The sequence below is a fragment of the Dromaius novaehollandiae genome, chromosome 7 (genome assembly GCF_036370855.1).
Source record: "Dromaius novaehollandiae isolate bDroNov1 chromosome 7, bDroNov1.hap1, whole genome shotgun sequence".
Classification (NCBI taxonomy): Eukaryota; Metazoa; Chordata; class Aves; order Casuariiformes; family Dromaiidae; genus Dromaius; species Dromaius novaehollandiae.
Window position 1 is genome coordinate 13,499,349 of NC_088104.1, and position 19,969 is coordinate 13,519,317.

Genomic DNA, 19,969 nt, shown 5'->3' on the forward strand with positions numbered 1-19,969 from the left:
GAAAAAATGAGATTTTATTTTCAAAACAAATGGTGAACAGGGGCTGCAAACTGCTAGCAAACCATCTTCTCCCACCTAGCCAATCTGAAGAGCAATATTTTTTCTAGGATATTCTAAGGAAAAGATATGACCAAGTAGCCTATGACCTAAATGTGACCTCTCTTTATAGAATCACCTGAGGAATGTCCCCTATGTTATATATATTTTTATAATACCCTATTAAAAGCTTAAAAATCCTCTTCTCTCCTCTTCATCCTTTCCACCTGGTAAACATTATTTTCTTTTACTAAAGGCGCAGCAGCCAACAATACTCCCACTTGTTTATCTGCCTCTTCGTTCCTGTCAGAAGGTGCATACAGTTCTGAAAATATTAGCCAGTAGTAAACAGTTCGCAGGAAGAATCATGACAGTTGGAAGGCGAAAAAATACCGTTTATTTTGTTTAAAGTTTCAGGAGAAGAGTGGTCCATAAGTATTAATAGAATCTTAAAGAAAACTTGCTAAAAATTGTACATTAGTGCAAAATAAAAACATATCACTTGCCAAATAGCTGCTGATTATCAGTCAGGAGATACTTACTTGGCTTACATGAACTGGTGTTAATATCAAATCCAGAACACCAGACCAGCCAGAGAAAACACCCAATGGTATAGCATAGGCTAAAGCAATCATCAAGAATCGGAAATTGCTGCGAAGACAAAATGTATGCAATTAGCTGCTGCTTATATTAGAAATTGCACCAAGATTAGCTGCAAGAGTAAATTACACCCTAGAATCTATACTCTGCCCATCCAGAAAAATAGCGGAGGTCTGAAGAATGAGTGAGCCAGAAAAAACAAGTAAGTTATCTGGCTATGTCACTAAAATTCCAGTGGCTGACATGTTACTGCCTTAGCACGATGATATAAAAAAATATACATATTAAAAAAAAAGAAAAAAAAGAGCCATTCTCTCTACACAGTTCAAAGATTTTTGTAACGTGCTGGGCTCATATGTTTCTCATTTCTGCAAGCAATTCTGCATTTGCATGGCCAACCTATTTAGCCTAAGTATACACTAGGAACAATAAGCACTAATTCAAATGACAAAAAGCATATTTCAAGTATAAACTCAGAGATACATGCTCTTAGAACAGTACTCTTTGTTTTACTATTTTTTAACTTTGGTGAAATGGAGGGCTTGTGGAATGAGTTGGGTACAGTAGCAAGAGCAGAAAACTTTGACAGTTTGAACTATCAAAAAGCAGAGACAAGCATAAGATTCTGCTCTAAATATTCAATGTGTTTGTTTTTCTCCCCAGTTAAAATTATCAAGCTTCAGTATTCAGTGAAGATGAAGCAGTCAAAGTCGTATTATCATCTTCACCCTAGAAAACTAAGCAGGAGTTAGCAGGCAAGTCCTACAAACACCACCACCAACCCCCCATTACCCTAACTGAAAGCAAATACAAAACCTCCGCTAACACAGATCCTACCCTTCCTCTGAAATGTTTCAATGTGGGAATAAACACAAAAAAATATACTTTCGATTCTGCAACACTGATATTTCTAAGTCAAGCATTTTGATGGCCGTTCCAATTATTTTGTTGCTTCTGAAGTTCTTCCCAAGGCGGTTACCCCAAGGGATAATCTGTGTAACCATAAAATGTGCCTTCCCCTATCCTTCAAATAATTTACATAAAACAGATACTGATCAGTACCCATTCCTCGGCATGCAGTGGCAATTTGATAGCACAGTTACTAAAGCCAAGAGGAAGGAAGAGAGTTTCAAATATTCTCCAAAACATTCAGAGGTTTGCAGCTTATGCTTTTTTACTCCCTTAAAAGATTCAAAACACACCAGCCAGCATTCTTTGGATGCTATTCATTTTCACACATCCTCTTCTTGAATAACACATTTACATCATATGAACATATCCTCCTCATTCAGTATCATTCACGTCAGATTTATTTTTTTAATGCAAAGAAAAACAACTCCCAAACTTTCAATTCTTCCGTGCTCTGATTATATTTCTCAGAGTGCCAATGCATTTGCTTTCTTCCTGACAACTTTTTCTCTCTCAAGAATACCATACTCTTATCCTAATCTATGTTGTGTCATCTTGGCATCTCTTAAGTCAGGTTTTCTGAAGTTCTTTAAGACTATCCATGTGAAAGCTATTCCAATATTTGTAGAATAAACTAAAAGGGAAAGTGCTCATTTTGCATGGACATTACGTAGCTACGTCATAGATTGCAAAGAAGGAAGACCTCTGAAGGCACTGTTCCAAAATAATGCTTACCTGCTGCTCAAAATCTTTGGATATCTGAACCTTTTCTTTATTGTAGAGCTACTTTTGAGGGTAAATACCTTGTAACTTACCTGAAAGGGATCTCCTGTGGCACATTTATCTTCTATAACTCAAGCTATGGGACAGACCTGCATGTGGGGTGGCTGCTCTCTGTCAGACTGCCTGTGGAGTCTGGTCATGTGCAACCTGCAAGCCCAACACTAGAGAACAAGCACTGCATCATGGTATCTATCCTTCAGCAACAGAGGCTCCTATGTTGTCACCCTGCCTAGCCTCCAGATTAAAGAAGCTGACCAGGAGAAAGGGCATGACAGTGACGTACTTGGAGTGGCACCAGCTATCTGATGTCATTTTGTCCCCTTGTTCAACAGCAGTGAACACTATGTAAACTGTTAAAGCCACCTGAAAGATGCGTCTTAAGTATCAGCTCCACTCTTCCTTGCTCCAGCCACTAGTATTTGTTTTTACAATTTTGCAGTTGGAAATAGAAAAAGCAATGTGCTGTCTGTCCCACCATCCATTGGTGAACCTGCGCTGTTTCCCACCACATCAGCCTTTGTGACAGGGCATCAGCATTAGCCACTCTGTTCAGACGTTCTGCTAGAATATGAATTGGATTTTTCTCTTCTGTTTTTTTCAGAAACCTACTTAATGCTACTAGAATCCATAAGACAGGCTAGTTCAGAGGGGAGCACTGTCAAAGTCAGTCAGCATTTTCAGAGCAAGTTTGACAGTGCCTATTAATATCAGGCATATTCTGAGCAACTTTCTGACTGGGTGATGATACGACATGAAAGTTTCATTAAAAAAGTAAATAAATAAATAAAGATGCACATGAACCCTATCATGAACTTTCAGAATTGCTTACATAGTCCCTTGAAAATATAAAAGGCATGTAACTGCTAAGAGCATCTAATTACTTCAAAGCAAAATCACTACAAGCTTTCTTAATGTGAAATTTTAAAGTGACTCATCAACTATTTGCTTGTATTAGATTTTTTTTCCCATGGAAATCAGTGGCATATGCTGAAATACGAGGAAAAACCATGTTTACTTTACTCAAGGAACTAAGAAAGGGCATAGTACTTTTTCTAATGGAAATTCAAATTATACTTGTCGCAGAGTATGATACACTGTTAAAAGAATTGAACTTAGCTCCCAAACTACAGCTAACCTGTCGTCTCCCATTGCAGGCTGAAAGAGTTGATATCAGGCGATAACCAGAGATCAGGTACTATTTATAATCTGTCAGAAGCAGGATTCCTTCAAGTCAGGAGAAAGAACAATGTTCCTAAGCAACTCCCAAAAAAACAGCTTACGGAGGATAGTTTCTTCTTCTTTTTTTTTTTTTTTTCCTTCCAGACAGCAACCTATAAAGGAAAGGGTGCACTAAGGTTTCCCTTTGACCCTAAGAAGATGTAGAATACAACTCTGCAAGGAGCAGGTCATGAAGAAGACTGTTCAATGACTTGAAGGCACAAAGGAGTGTGTGAGTTACAGAGATATGTTAAGACTCCTTTGGCAGCCAAGGGAAAAGGTCAATGACTTTAATGGTGAAATTATGCTATGCAGCTTTATTCTGAAGTAATAAAACTGATGCCTGAAATGAGAAAAGGGAAACGATGAAAATCCTAAGCCTCAAGAATGTTTCTTGGTGCGTAGTTGGGTAAAGTCAGCCCACTGGCTCACACACATCCTAAATATATGCACCCAATTTTTAAACCAGAGGGTAAGGCTGCAATAAGTCATGATTTCCTTGTACTTATCAGCTGATTACCTTTAGTCTACACTGCTATGTCAAAAGAAAGACTCTCTGTGCCAAGAATTATGAAATCTAGATTAGGCAAGCAACAGAGCTTAGAAGTCTAATGAACCAGATGATGGATTTCTCTCGAAGCACAGCAGATACCATTTTCTTTTATAAAACATACTTGCTTGATAGATTGTTGCTGAAAGGCTCCCCAAGATAAGCGATTTTAATGATGAACTGTTGATTGTTCCATGTACTGAGGAATGAAAAAGTGCCTTTGATAAGCGGTAGCACGGAAGAATGCATAAAGACCAGAGGGAAGGGAGATACAATGATCTACCCGACTGCATTTTGAAAATCCTCTTGGATCTCACAAACACTATAAACTCTGCTCATTATTTAACTGTCCAGTTTCTCTTATTAAGTTTTGTTGATTGGGGATGGTAAGTCAGTGTTACTGTTTACCTCCTGACTTTACCAGGATCTCAGATCCCGTGTTCACAGTACTTTGAACAAGCAATCTATTAGTTGCAAAGCTCCCAAATGGAGTACTGTCAAAAGAAATGTTATATTTCACCAGCAGAGTCAGGTGTTGTTTGGGTTTTTATGTGACAGCAACATTTTTACAACACAGCCCTCAGGCAGGGTCTCACCACACACCAGCTCAGGTGTGTAACAGCATTACTGTGTGCACTAAGTGCCCTTATGGGAATTGCTATTTTTTTTTTTAATATCCTGAGAAGGTCACATTGCTGACTAAACCAACCAGCTGCATTCACACCTTCTTCCAACTGCCAGCCTGCTCCAGGATGAACATACATGAGTTAGCATTTTCTCTCACACTTCTGAACTATATAGAACTATTTGGTCACCAAAACTGAAACAAAAATCTCCCAAAAACACCAGGAAAAAAACCATGAGAATAGGGAATGAGCTGCTTTTCCTGGTCCTAAGCACACTTAGAAAGTACAGCACACAACAGGTCTGTAATAACTAAATGCATAAAGCTTTGCACTTATCCTATCAAGTTTTAAGTAAGCCCATTTTATGCAGATTTAGCTTCCACTACTAAATCACAGAAGAAACAATTGCAGCAACAGTTTCGAGCTACCCAGTGAAGTCAACCAGACTCTGCATCATGACAGCAGTTCTCTTATGCCCCAGGAAGTTTATCTATGCAGTATTAGGTCCAGGACACAGGCTTCACAATTATTCAGCCCTGAGATTCCCATTACACCAGACATTCTATAAACGCTGGGGAAGAGACTGCATCTTACCAAAAGAGCTTATAATCTAAATGGACAGGAAAAAAGAAAGCTGCAAAGCAGAAAATGTCATTTTATTTTAAAACATCAACAACTTTGAAGAAAACTAACTGGAGAACTTGTCCAGAAACACATCTGGACACACCTCTCCTATCCCCACTTCATATTTTAACATACAGTTAATGAGATTTAATGGGTCATATAATAGTTTCAGATATTTCATTCTCTCCTCCCACTGCTAAATAAGAGCAGCTGGATACTCCTTGCAATGACAGGTAGAACCCAAATTCATTTCAATATAATGAGCACCAAAGAAAGTAGCTTATTACTTAGTTATGCCCAGTGTTAACTTATCTCACACCTAGCAGCGTGCACACTTTTAACAATCTTGTATAAGCTGATGTAACAAAAGTGTTGTAAAAGAAAAGCTGTGCTAACAGGATGACTACAGCAGTGTTGCTGCTAAAGGACTCTGGCATGAAGGCTTGCGATATACTCAGTGACTGAATACTTAATGTCTATGCTTTTTAGCAGTTAGTATCCTTTTATGTGTCTGCATTAATATTTAATTTGATTTTGTATAAAAGCACTGCAAAGTAACTTGTTTGTTCTATGAGAAGATTAAAGCACATTTGTTTTTGTTTACTTAGGTGCTGAACTGCTTTGAACTGGAAACCCAGTGAGAACCTACCTTAAGAGTCTACAAAAACTTCTCCTGTAGCTAAGCCGTTGACTAGCTGCAGCCACGCTGGGAGGGAACGGAGGGCGCGAGGGGAAGTAGGCCAACGCTGCAGAAAATATCAAGGAAACCATTCCAAATTCTAAACAAGAGGGCAAAGAAAAACAAAACAGAGAACTGATGTTAGCATTGAAAGTCTTCTTTCAGCACAGTATCGTTATCAGCTAGCCTCCAACACACAAATTCTGTCCCAAGTGCTTTATTGTTTCCAACAGCAGAACTCTAATTTGAAGGAGGGTTGTTTTTTTCTTCCCCCCTCCCCAGGCAAGATTTCAAATTGAGATGGAGAATCAGTGAGATGGAGAAATACTGGCAGTCCCTTCTAAAGGCAGGAGCTGCAGAGTAAAGGCTCACACATTCACAGTTGAGGAACTAAGTGAAGCAAAAGGAAAGCTGTCAGGAAGAGGGGATGGAGACTGATGCGATCTGTAAGACAGACCAGAGTGAGTCCACTTCCAGATTTAGAGAGAACTGCAATATGAGTATTTGGTTGCATTTCCTTGTGATCAAAGTAATATGCAGGTAACAGCGTGCTGGAGATTTTGTACAGATGGGACTGGGGAAGCCCCAGGGCATGGAATTGCAATTATTCAGCATGCAAGACTATGAAGATAAACAAAAGGTCAACCAAGGCAGCATTTTGGGCACAAACAGTATTACATGGCAGTGGAACATAAAGAGAAAACTGCAGGAGCAATCATGTGTCTCAAGAACAGAGAGAATACAGGTGAGAGGGAGAGAAAAATGAAAGAATACAGCTATTTGCAGATGCTCCTCTTGTTGAGCAGCACGTATTCTAGATCTTCAAAATTTTCACAGAAGAAGTTTGGACCCAAAGCTGCAAAGTGAGGAGCACTTCACAGAAAGCACTCACCAAGCCCTGTGATCAGACATTCTGAGGGAAAACAACTCTATCCACAGTCAGTCTAATTTGGTTTTGCAGGTCTTTTACAATGATGGTGTTCTCCACAGTCCTCAATCCAAATACTTTTTCTATCCCCTTTGAAAACAAGACTCTCTACTGCTGGGGACAAAAATGTATAGCCGAAGTGTGTTATCTTAAAAAGAACCTGTGATCTTGTTACAAAGAAGTGTTCACCAACACCACAAATAAGTTCCAACAGAGCTGGATACTCAGTTGCTTTCGTTTTCTTTTTATTCTTTTTTAATAAATCAATATGAATGTGGCACTTTGCCAGCTCTTCTGCTAAAACTAAACAAAATAAATTCAGGAAAGTGAAAAGTAAATAATACTCAGTCTGAATGGACCAGTTGTAGATGGGGAAGAGAAACGAACTTTTTTCTGCTTGGTAAAAATATCTATATGGAATCTTCTATAGGGAAAAAAATCTACGCTAAATTTCATTTGAAGGCTTATTGGGAATGTGACAATGCCATTCTCCATAATCAAATACGAAAGGATTCACTTTGAAATATCTGGTGTCTCTTTTTCCTACTGCAGTCTAATTACAGGTTTTGTGGGTCAAGGGCACTTTAACTACACCTTCTTCTCACTACAGCAAATCCTCTGTTCTCCAGGAATAGATTAATTTCTATCTTCCTGCACATTGTTTTCAAGAACAGGAGTAGTAAATAAAGAACTGGCCATAGCTGCTTATCCCAGATCTAAGAAAGAGAAGAGGCTCCACCACTGACGGAGAGGCTCCATCATTGTAAGATGACATTGGACAGGGGAGCAAAGCTTGCCAAAAGCTGTTTAGCCCCTTCTGCTGCATCTTGGTCTACATACAGGTTTACAGGCGTAGATTTAATTACATCTTGAAAGAAAAATTTCAGAATTGCAGATGGGTACAGCCAACAAGAATAGGTGAGCATACAGAAACATCTGAGGTGCTTATTGTTTATTATACTGCAGCAACATAAGGGAGAAGTTCTCTTTTTCTATAAAGAATGTAAAACATGTTGATACTTTTTTTAAAGTCACAGTAATATTTTACAATAGGTGCTCATTTGGGGCCTCTTTTATGGATTACCTCAAAACTTCTTTCGGTCAAACTGCAGCAGTAGGACCATTATAATAACTCTTAGTTCATACTTTTTTCATTATGAAATTTGGCATACAGTCCTTGTAGTGCCTTCCTGCAACTCTAATGTTTCCCAGTGCTGTACTTCCTAGGCTTACAAACACTGCCCTCGTGCACAAAAAAAAAAAAGAAAAAAGAAAAAAAAAAAAAAGCAGAATTCTCTTTGGAACCAATCCAAAACCAAAGCTGTTCCCTCTGTTAAGGAATAAAGGTCTTTAGTGCCATCTTAGCTTTGTGTATCACACTTGCATGTCACAAGTCCAGGTACCCCCAAATACATCTGATTTCTCAGATGTTGCACTGCTTCTTCATAAGGAAGTGCACTCCTTTGTCATCACCCTCTATTGTACCAGACCAGATAAGGATGAATATAATCCCAAGACAAGTTTTAGAGTGTAAACTGGGAGTGAAAGGTAGTCCCAGTAAAAGATAAAATGTAAGAAATAGGTCAATATTGAGACTGAGGGAGTTGCAGTCACAAAAGAGCTCTTCCACAGGAACTGACTGTTTCTGAACGATGTTGAACAAATGCAGCAACACACTTGGAACTGGGCAAGTCAGAATAAACAAAAGTGTGAAAATGCCACACTGAGAAAGACAGCAGTGCGCATCTGCTGAGGAGTGAATCTGAGATGCCTCATGAAAACACTCTGGGCACCACATCACAGTGACCTGTGAACATCAATGAGGAGAGATGCCTGCATCTTACCCTAGGAAGCAGGCACTGTGCTGCTTGAGTAAGCCCTAAATAGAAAAGGGAGAGGTTTACAAACAGATGCAAGCCTCCTCGATGCAAGTTCTTTTTCCCTTCGAAAGGCTATTCATAAGACTAAAAAACCAACAAACAAAAAAGTCAATGAAAAAAGCCCTCCAAATAAACATAGCCCCCCCCCAAAACTAACAAACAAAATGACCCCACCCTAAGCCCGTCCTGAACTATAAGGGAAGATAGAAATTAATATATATGTATATATTTAACAAACAATGATTTTACGCTAATATTTAGGAAAGTACAAGGCTCAAAGCTCTGGCTGGAGTCCAAAATAATTCAAGCTTACTTATGCAATTCAGCTAATACAACTCCATCCTGATTTCCTACATCCCTACTATTCTAGATGTAAACCAGAACGTGTAGAGACACCGAAAGAGGTTGTGATAATTCAGCTGAGCTCTTATTCCACATTTGAGATAAAGGAACAGCAATTTATTAAAACACAAACGAGACAGGAGGTACCAGAGCAATTTCAAAATGGGTTTATAAGCAATTGCTTCATAATCATGTCTGAGGGTAAGTCCTTGTAAAACTGACATACTCATGGCATGCTACTGATCCCAAATTAACAATTCACATTATACAATATTTTAGAAGTGAACGCTAACTTTTGGAGGCTACTCATCTAATGCTATCTCACACAACAGCAACAAGCTCCCTCATAACCAGGACACATATAAGAATGCAGAGCGCTTATCCTGTGAAACTGTCTCTCCTGTAGCATTTTAAATGGAAAGTCATGCCCAAGCCTGACTGTACTTGCTAAAGAAACAGGGAATAAGGACACTTGGGCTCAACTCCTAGTTTTACCAAATTCTATAATACCTTTACTAGATTCTTCGAAGTCAATTTGAGTTCCATTTCCTGCCCATCTGATTAACAGAACAAATGATACCCTGCTATACCTGTTAAAGTGTTTTGTGGTCTGCAAGTGAATATAGCCGGACAACTGCTCCTCACCTACCACAAGGCAGATTTTCTTCCACCTCTGGATCCTACCTGGCATAAGAGCACAAGAGAGAGGAAGACACTGGGGAACTTGCTACTAGAGCTCTCCAGGAAAGAGGACTGAGGTGAGACAGACAGGGCAAGTCCTGTAAAAGATGGGAGGCGACCTCCTCTTATGACTGTTCCCATAAACTTTAAACCAGTTGCAAGTTCTGCCATCACTGTTATAGTTCTGTGCAGCCCAGTAACACTCAGACATGAGCTCCTTTCCACGGCCTGAACAGCAAAAGAAGCTGTAGCTCCTGAAACTATTTACCCCATATGACACATCACTAACACAGCAAGAGCAGCTGCACAAAAAAACCAAACCAAACAGCTATGTACTTAAAAGTGCTCTGAATGAAGTTAAAACTACAGATGCCCCACAAAACACATTTCCTAGGAAACTAAACAGCTGCCGTACAGTGATCTTGTGCTGGGATCAGCAACCCCAAACAGGTCTAAGGGACAGGCTGTTCCCAAATCCTTGCCAGCTCAGAAAAGGAGAAAGCTTGTTGCCTGCTACCGAGTTTCCCCACAAACCCTTGCAAAGACGTGGACAGGTGAAACACACTTCTGAGCTTCTGGTGGCAAGTGAGATCCACCCTAGTTTCTGAAGAAAATGTTCAAGAAAGTCTCCCCAGAAGAGAAGTGAAAGTAACAGTCAGTGACAGGCTGCACACAGGGGCAGCAGCATTTATAGTGCTACTGGACTCGCAATGGAGCAGGTTTGGGCACAGAACTCTTTCCTTTAGGCCACTGAATTCTTATCTCTATCTCAAAAATTTGGAGAAGGAGGGCTAAAGCACTCTTCTAATTACTAGATTTTTGCTCCTCTTATCCACTGCTCCTCAGGACAAAGGCTGACTTGCCTTCACTTTTCCTTCTTTCACATTGACCATTTTGATCTGCCATGAAATCTTCAGGGTCTAACACTACATTTATCTCTGAAAAAGACCTAAACAAAACCAAATTTCCTTGTTTCAGTATATTTAAGTCCAGTAAAAAATAGATGACTTAAAAAGAAACAGTCAAGTACCTGCTTAAATAGTGATCCAATTTCCACTACACTTTCTTTGAAGTAAGGTAAAGTGGCCCTCACCCAATAAGAGTATTAACTTGATGAAATTTCCATAAGAATATGGCCAGGAAGAAATGATCACAAAAAGCCAACTGAATCCCATAAACCTGAATATACACTACACAGTATATATACTTTAAGTCATCTGGAATGCTTAAGGCTAACTCCTGGCTGAATTTCACAGGCTGGAATTAAGAAAAAAACCCAAACTCCACAACACCAAATGTGTCACTGACATGACATGGTAAAGTTCAGTTGCTCTTAATGCTATAGAAATTTATATCCACTAAGAACCATGCCCTAGACTCTTCAACCAGTTAGGCAACTTGTTTTCTTTAAATCTTGCTGCTGACCATGGCTAATTTATTTTTAAGTAACACAAAGAGCTGGAGAAGCCATTGCAAGAAAAAAAAAACAAGCAAAAAAATCGAAGTTTTGTCAGGTAAATTTTATATCAGGATTTTTTCCACTAAACTGTTGTTGCTTCACTGAAATTGCTCAGCACATAAGAATTATGTGATTTCTGTTAAAAAAGCAAATCTGTTGAGTTTTAATTCCAACGTCAGATTGTGAAATCCTAATCATCTAATCACATTTGAAAGGCATATGTAAGTCATAAATGCAGGCTGATTTAATGCAGAAAAGAATTAATGCTGCAAGACTATTGGATTCCCATCCTCAATTCCCATCCTCACAGAAACACACCCAAAGGAAAAATCAGCCTGGCCTGGACACATTTATTATGAAAATTCAGCAAGTGGCAGTTTGGAAGCTCTGGGAAAGCCCTCCTAGAAGACGTTTCTCCTAAGATCAGCTGATTCAAACAGCTGAACTACTCCATTTGGAATCACTCCGTACAAAAGGCCATTTTAAACTCCTACCTACACAAAAGGGAACAAAAAACTTAACTCTTCTCATAATGAAGTGGTAAAATGTACTATTTTCCATCAGTTAGTAGTTGTTTTCTTGGCAGACCAGCCACTAGAGGGCAGCGGTTCACAAGTACCAACACACACATCAGCGACTCAACTAAAGTACAGGTTTTTAAAGTGTTGTTATTATTTTAAACCATACCTGCATACAGTACAGCCTCAATGCGGTCCTTGATGTGCTCAGTGTTGCCTTCTGACCCCAGGAGGAGATGCGATGTCCCATTAGGAGAAGGAACGACGAGAGGTCCCACCAAGAACGCACCGGCAGCACCCAGGTAATTGAGCAGCGACGCGATGGCTGTCGCCGTGGCACGTTCATCCGGAGAAAACCAGGTAGTGGAAAGAAATGGCGCAGCGTTCATCACCGTTGGCCCTGCCAAGCCGTTTAACAGCTGTCCTCCATGAATCAGCCTGGAACACAGAATAGAAACAAAGCCATTTGGATGATGATTACTTGTTATTTATTTAAGATACTGGGTAAGATACTGAGTGCTTGAGATGGAATAACTGCACAAAAGCACCAAAAGTCCTGAGCAAATAAATAAATAAAAATATTCTCTACACTAAAGGAAGCCCAATTAGACCAATTTAAAGAGCCCACGGCTACTCTCATTTCCTCATAGAAATGGAAAAGCCAATGTTCTGCTCAAAGAAGGAAAGGGAGAAGGAACTAAAGGGACTCTCTGCAGAAAAAGGTATCGTGACAGGATATAGAAAGACAGAAGGCTTTAGTAGCAGGAAAGCTCTAAAAATACAAACATCCAAAACCTGACCCCTTTCTATGCCTGCATAAATCCCAACAAAAGGTTTAAATTCGTTACATCAGCTCCAAATCTGAAACACTTCAGCAAAACACTCTGCATATTTTTTCACTGCATTATTTATTTTTATTTGCACACTCAGACGAGCTCCATGTGCCTACAGACGAGGAGGCGGGCTGTCGAGGGCTCCGAGAGAATCGCGTCTTCAGCAATCTGGCCATGCTCAACACACTGTTGAAAGAGCCGAGCAAAGCCAGTTTCTCCTCGTTTTTCACACTCACTGGGATTTAACAGATAAGACTGGTGACAAAACAGGGATACTAGTTCCAAGTGCTAAAGTCTCTACAAACTTTTGCTTAATATTAGCACAAGGAGCACATACATAAAGAACTTTGTGAAGGCTCTTCTAAACGTGGAATTCAGCCAGGAGTCTTCCACTTTGACTTTTGCAAAAGGATCAGCCTTGAAAGGCAAAAGCATTTTGGCATTTATACAGAAACCTCACGTCTGAAAAAACAGCTAGCAAGTCAACCAAAATATTGTACCTCTCCAAAGTAGCTCATCCATTGTGCAATAAAATAGTGGCAAATGCTATTTTAAAATGGATGGGGGAGGGAGGAGAGGAGCACTCTGTTTTTTTAAGTGTAGCACGGACTCTGTTACTGCTGCAAGACTGGAGTTGTCAGACATAAAAAGCTATGGCCTGCAAATCGGGAAACATAAGCTAGCGCTTAGGCAACGTTTCAAGCCACAAACGGCTAAATAATATACAGTGTGGCAGGAGGGGTTTTTTTAAAGCACACTAAGGAAAAAATATGCAAGAGATGCTGACAGACTGTTTATCAAATTAACAAGCTAGCTTGCAATAAGAATATATGCTACTAATTCTCAGGTGATCAGAAATTAATTTTTAAGCAAGTTTGTATAAAACATATAGTATATTAAAAAAGCTATCACATATAATCTGAAGGAAACACCTTCCTACCTAGGAAGAAAGTAGCATCCACTCTTAAATATCAGGAAATATACTTTTTCTAAAGTTTACATAGTAAGGATAGATTTCATTGCTGTGTGTTCATTATGTGCTTTAGATGGACATCAGAAGCTAACCATAGTCAAGTCTTCTTAATGCTCATTAAACTAGGACCTCCAATAAAATAAAATGGACTAATTCTAAATAAATAAAAATCACTATCAAAAAAATGCTCCAATATATTTTTTGGGGGTTGCAAAATATTAACTAATCACTTAAGGTTATTCTCCAATCCATTGTACTTTGGACAAACTAAAGTATCCTTGTGTACTTTGGTATTTTCATTCTACTTATCTCACTATAATAAATTATTCTCCTACCTACCCTAAACTGTTCCAAGGTATTTGCAGCACTATTCTGCATCCCCAGAAACAGCCGCATTTCAGTGGCAAGTTAAGTAACTACTGCACATATAAATATTTTATTTCAATAGCTCTTCTGCTCTGGAGCTTAATTTAATGCTTAAATTGTGAATGCTAGGAAAACTGTGTTACCACGAAATAATGCCATATTAACACCTCTGTTCAGTTATACCACTATAACAACATTGTTTTAAGTTTTGTTTAAAAAAAAAGTTCATAAATTGTGGGAGTTATACATACTCTTTTCCTGTAGTTACACTTCAGGTTTGGATTATTTCTAATCAAACCCCACCATTCAAACAAAGCTCTATAACTGATCTCTATACTAGAGGGAGACAAACATGTTAATTTTACTGTGCAAATCCAAAGGGGAAAAACACTATTTTAATTCAGAACATCATCTGAAAAACTAACTCAAGACAGAAAAGTAATGGAGAATTAAAAACTTGTTTTAATTTTTAATTTTAATTAAAAAAATTTTGTCTCTGCATAGGTCTCTTCTGTCCATGTTCCTGTCTGCCTTCTTTCCTGCCCTCACCAGTCTGGTACGCTGTCTGTTCTGACTGATTCGCCTTTCTATCTGCATTTCTGGCATCTATCAAACTTGACATTATCATGCAGGGCAGAACATCTCCTATCTTCCTACGGCTTAGTTTTTTCAAGTCTAACTTACTGGGGTTAATAAACACTATTTTCAGAATAAATTGCCATTGGTATACAGACTGCCTCAAATGTCTCTGCATACGATTATAGTCTTAACCTTATTTTATATCCTGTTCAAGTATTGGCTTGAATTAAGCTACTTTCTCCTGAGAAAAAGATTACTTGCCTTGTTCCTCTACATATCCTTAACTCATCTGCCTAGAGAGACAGGAAAGAGATATTCAAAATGTGATTCAGTGCATTTAGTAATCTACTACTCTGGGAAACGTATGTAGCAGCCGCTACAGCTGACAGAGAAACATGAACACAATATTATTGTTGCCTTTCTGCTGTTTGTTACCATGTCTTCTCATCACTGAGCTAGATTGCAGTCTAACAGCCGATAGGATTCTTTTCTTGTAGACCATCAGCAGCACTAAAATTGCTCCAACATCAGAAACATTTGTTTCTGTTATTTCCCCATTTTCTTCTTGCTTCTTCCATCCAAAAGGAGCAAAGAGCAACTGTGTTTTCTTCCCACCACAATTACAGTTTCATTCTGCACAACAAGATTTGTCTCCTCTGAAAATAGGACTATCAAGACAACTTCAGCTCAGGAGTAAACCCAGACAGAAAAATATTTTTAAGACCTATTACTTTAATAGTGTGATTTTGATCTGTTCTTTATCCACCTCTGTTCTGTTTTCATATATTTGTCCAATCGCCATCTAATTATTTTCATGTATCAAAAAAGTAGCAAATTATTGAGTTCAAATAACAGAAAATGTTAAAGAGTGGAAGGCTTTTAATCACAATCATGAAAAACAAATTTAGAAAAAAAAATGACATCAAAAATTCACTCCTGACTTACAAAATAATTGACTACTATCTAGCTTAAATCAGAGGTGAGCAAGTGAACATCTACACAAAATCTTATTTGTTACTATCTCAGGAGACAGGTCAGAGACTCATTTCAAGAAAAAAAAAAGTTTTTGTAAATCTGACCCCTGGGCTTATGAATTTGTGTATTCTGCCAGATTTGTAACTTGCAACTGAACATACAAGCCCTCTGCAAAAAATACCATGATTTTGAGGACTGGCACTAAATGACAATGCTAACTATCACATGTCATAGCATCATAGCAATGGATACATTAAAAATTTAATGCACACACACACGTATATAGATTTACATTAAAAAATGTACACACATGCACACTCTTGCGCAAAAGAAAAGATCATATTCCTAGATTAGCCTCTGAATTGAAAAAAGAGGGGGGTAATCATGTACGACAATAGAAATTAGAGAAGGAAAAGTCTTGTTGTACTATATTGCCTTCTCTTTTTCAAATGTTTGTCAAGTTAAAATTTAAATAACTCAAATTATATGTTTTCATCACTTCCCCCAGAGAACATTTTACATGTGAGTTTTAAGAAGTGACCCGGTTATACCTGCCTTATTCACTACCTGCTGTTACACTTGCAGTATCATAACAAGCAACAACAACAAAAAAGGTATGTAAAGCTATAAATGCTGAAATTACAGTATCACTGAATGAATAGGGTATTAAAGAGTGAGATTATCCAGGAAAAAGGCTTTAGTGATTGATGATAATATTCTACAGTTAAGACTGGAAAGAGCTTCCATTTACAGTCTGCTTTACTTACCTTTTTCTCCCCGTATGGGTTGAAACTTTTCATGCATGGTCACAGTCCCATAAAGGAACTGGATTTGTTGAGCTATTCAAAAGCTACGTGTTACATAAACACTTTCTCTATGTAAAAAGAACAGACATTTAATATTTCTAGCACCGTATGTCTCATGCCTAGACTTAATAGCATTTTAAAAGAAGAAGCTCATTAGTTTCCTTTCTCAGGTGGCGAAACAAAGGCAATGGTAGAGGAAATAAAGATTTACCCCAGAAGTGACCTTTAACACAACCGATTTAAACCACAATACTAAAAAAAGTCTCCAAAACGCAGTTAAGATCTGTTAATTGAGCCTTCTTCAGGAAGGTGAGGAATGGAGAATTCACATGAGCATTTTAACACTAATTTGCAGTGTGGAAATGGCATTTTCACCTTTTGTTTGTCAGGTAAGACCCTGGAGGAGTGAGGCAGTCAGCCCCAACACGCTCCTCTGACTCTCTAAACATATCTTCTCTGTCAGGCTCTGATGAGCTTTTGGTCAACTGGGAAATTAGGTCTGTTTAGGTCCTAGAAGGGTGAAGAGCTCATCAAGAGCCTTGTGGAGACAGGCTTTTTAGTTGGCATTTTGGGTTGGTTTTTTTCCCCCTTTTGCTTTTTTTCCCCTTTTACCATGCTTTTTCTACTAGCTGCCATGAGAACTGACGGCTTAGTCATTATCTGGACTTCTATACAGATGCAACGAAAAAAATGGTAATTCAATTTTGCTGCTGTTTGGCAAAGCGTGAGAAGCAAGGAAGCCACCGACAGTGCTTGTTTGCTGCTGCAGGAAGACAGCACTGTAGTAGGCATCTTAAGCTGGAAAAATTTAGTAGATTTTCTGTTGATCCTTACAATTAACTTGAAAAGGGATTTTGGATAAAGCAGTCCACATTTTACAGAAATGGAAGGCTAATTTTTCCTTCACATGCTTTCAATGAGCGAGATGTTTTGCCAAGAACTGGATTGTTCAAGCCACGTTAATTTGGAAAACAAGTCAGTTTATATAGTGACTAGCACACTGCGGGAACCATTGGAAGCGAATGAAAGCGAGACTTCCACCGGAGGATTCAGAGCACTTTTCAAGTACTATTGGATTTAGCCTTATTACATGGCAACAAAGCAAGGAAATACCTCTCACTCCAGGGTGTCTGAACTGATGCATGATGCAACTTGCTTGCCCAGGAAAAGGAATATGAGAACACATGGGCTTAACCACATAATACATAAGAAAATTTATTTTATCTTGGAGGGAACTGGTATCAGTTTTGTAAAGAAGCAATCAAGTTATAGAAATGGACAGAGCTTGTCCTTTAGACTCATAAAAATAAATACAACAGAAGAACTCTCTATTAGGTGGAACATTTTAGTGCACCTTTTAAGGCAAAGGCCAAATTAAGAAGATCAAATTCACAATTTACACCAGATCATTGCCATGGGGTATATGGGAGAACCTAGTACTAAATCCTGTCCTGCTTATAGATCCTTCTTGCACTGTCTTTGGGTTATGTCTGGAAAAGGACTGAGAAGAAATATACCTCTGGAAAAAGCAATGATTTCATCTATTAGAATTAACTTTCTGAAAGATGAATTTCATGGAAATGCACTTCCTTTCAATATTTTCATTAAATGATGTATTTATACTATAAAAGCTTTATGGCTTCTGGATATTCATAGATTTAGGTCATTAGCATTTTTAGCTTGTTTTTGATGCATACAACCATTGATATGTGGAATAATTTAAAGCTGCTTTTCCCCATCAGTAAGAAAAATTATTACGAGCAGAAAGCCTGAGTCACTGCATGGTACATTATCTCCAGCAATAAAGTAAAAAAGAAAAAAGAAAAACTTCTATAAACGTACTGCCTACCATTTTCATCAGGAACTCATCTCACATTTCACCCACTGTACCTACCATGGCCTCCTCAAAATCTATCATATTATTAAAGGAGCAGACTTTGAAATAACTGGCATCAGGCCACAGCTTCTCTCACAGATATTGAATCTTTACTTCCCTTCTCTCACAGTTAAAGAAAACAGCAAACAAATCTGCAATATGATATGCTGAAGAGCAGTGAGTTTCGGTTTTAAGTTTAAAATAATTGAAAAACACAGTTACTTTGAAACCGTTATTACCAACAGCCTGCTGAGAAAGGGACAAAGACTGGCAATGAAAGAAATGGCAATCTCAGGGCAAGACGCTGACGTCTGTCACACAAGCTGACAGGGAAACGGGACAGCGTCAGGGCACAGCGAGACCCCTGACACTACGGTGACAGAGTCACTTGCATCCTCACATCACCGCACCACGCTACTGCACCGTCATCACAGCCGTCATACGTTTGACAACGCTTTTTCAGTTAAAGCTTTATCCAAGTTTGAAAGATGAGGGCATATAAATTCAAAGCCCTTTCAGCATTTTTAAGAGTTTGGGGGGGGGGGCTGTTATTGTGTTTGGGTTTTTTTTGTTTTTTTTTTTTAAATGAACCCATTTTGCAAACCCTGTATGAAAAGAAGACATCTTTAAAGCAACGCTAATTCATCAAATGTGAACAGACCCCAAATAAACAGAATTGCTGTACACACAAAGCAAACAATTACATTATGGACTAATGAGGCAAAACACATTGAGGCAAGCTCTCAAGGAATGGCAACGGCTGGCAGTCCGCTGTCAGGACTGCTCTGTGAGGAGAAACGTCATAGAAATTATTTAGTACAGGATAGGTACTAAATAGGATTTTGCAGGGTAAAAGAGCAGAGTACAGGAGATGCAACAAATTAAGGAATAATAAGGGGTGAATAAAACCCAGGTAAGTGCTCCCGCACAACTTTTCCTCAGGATCAGTGAAAGAGTGAGAGGACATTTTCATTACAATGCAGCAACTTTGATACAAATTCAATTAGCGTGAATTCTTTTTTAAGAACAGAAATTACCCAACAGAATAAGAGTCACAGGACACGGCTAAAGCTCAAGATGATGAAAAAAAAAAAAAAAATGGCTTTCTACAGTTGAGGATAACGCCTGCTGTTATATGAGTAGGCACTCATATAACAGGTGCTGAAAATCCCCCCAAAGATATAAATTCTCTTCCTTTACGATATAGGCTTATCCTAGCTGAGGCCTTGTAGAAGTACTGTCCATTAAATAATACTGCAACACCAAGCCCTTTCTGGGATTTCAGAGTCTCCGTTAAAAGATCTATTGAATTAACCACTCAAAATTTTCACAGCCTTTTAGTCACTGTAATTTGCTCACTCAGCAGTTCTGCTAATTCAGCAATTACCACCATCCCTGGCTGATGATAGCCTCAGTGCTAGAGCAGAAAGCCAGCACAAGAGCAAAAAGAAAGTATTTGTCACCCAGATTGCCAAGCTGCCTGCTGTTTCCACTAGGGTGGTTTCAGTTGAAGGAGAAGCTGATGTGGCTGCCACCTAAATGGACGTGCTGATTAGTGTCTGCCCTTTTATCACACGACAACTCGTGCAATGACAGGCAGTACCACTGGATAGCCAGAAGGACACTTAACCACCCACTGAATCCACTGCTATGTTGGAAAGCAGGAAAAAGTCATCACCACTTAGGAACTGCTTACAGGATCCCTCTCCTAAAACAGCAACTTTGGAG

At 38.8% G+C, this 19,969-nt stretch overlaps 1 protein-coding gene across 1 annotated transcript in view; it reads right to left on the reverse strand.

The window, feature by feature from the left end:
• Window positions 1-19,969, reverse strand: part of SLC49A4 (solute carrier family 49 member 4) — a 71,856-nt gene that overhangs the window by 26,321 nt on the left and 25,566 nt on the right. The window contains exons 3-5 of the mRNA XM_026118445.2: window positions 12,003-12,271; window positions 5,996-6,125; window positions 579-687 (exon numbers count right to left, since the gene is read on the reverse strand). Of these exons, the coding sequence (XP_025974230.2) occupies window positions 579-687; window positions 5,996-6,125; window positions 12,003-12,271 (508 nt within the window). The remainder of the gene's footprint in view (window positions 1-578; window positions 688-5,995; window positions 6,126-12,002; window positions 12,272-19,969) is intronic.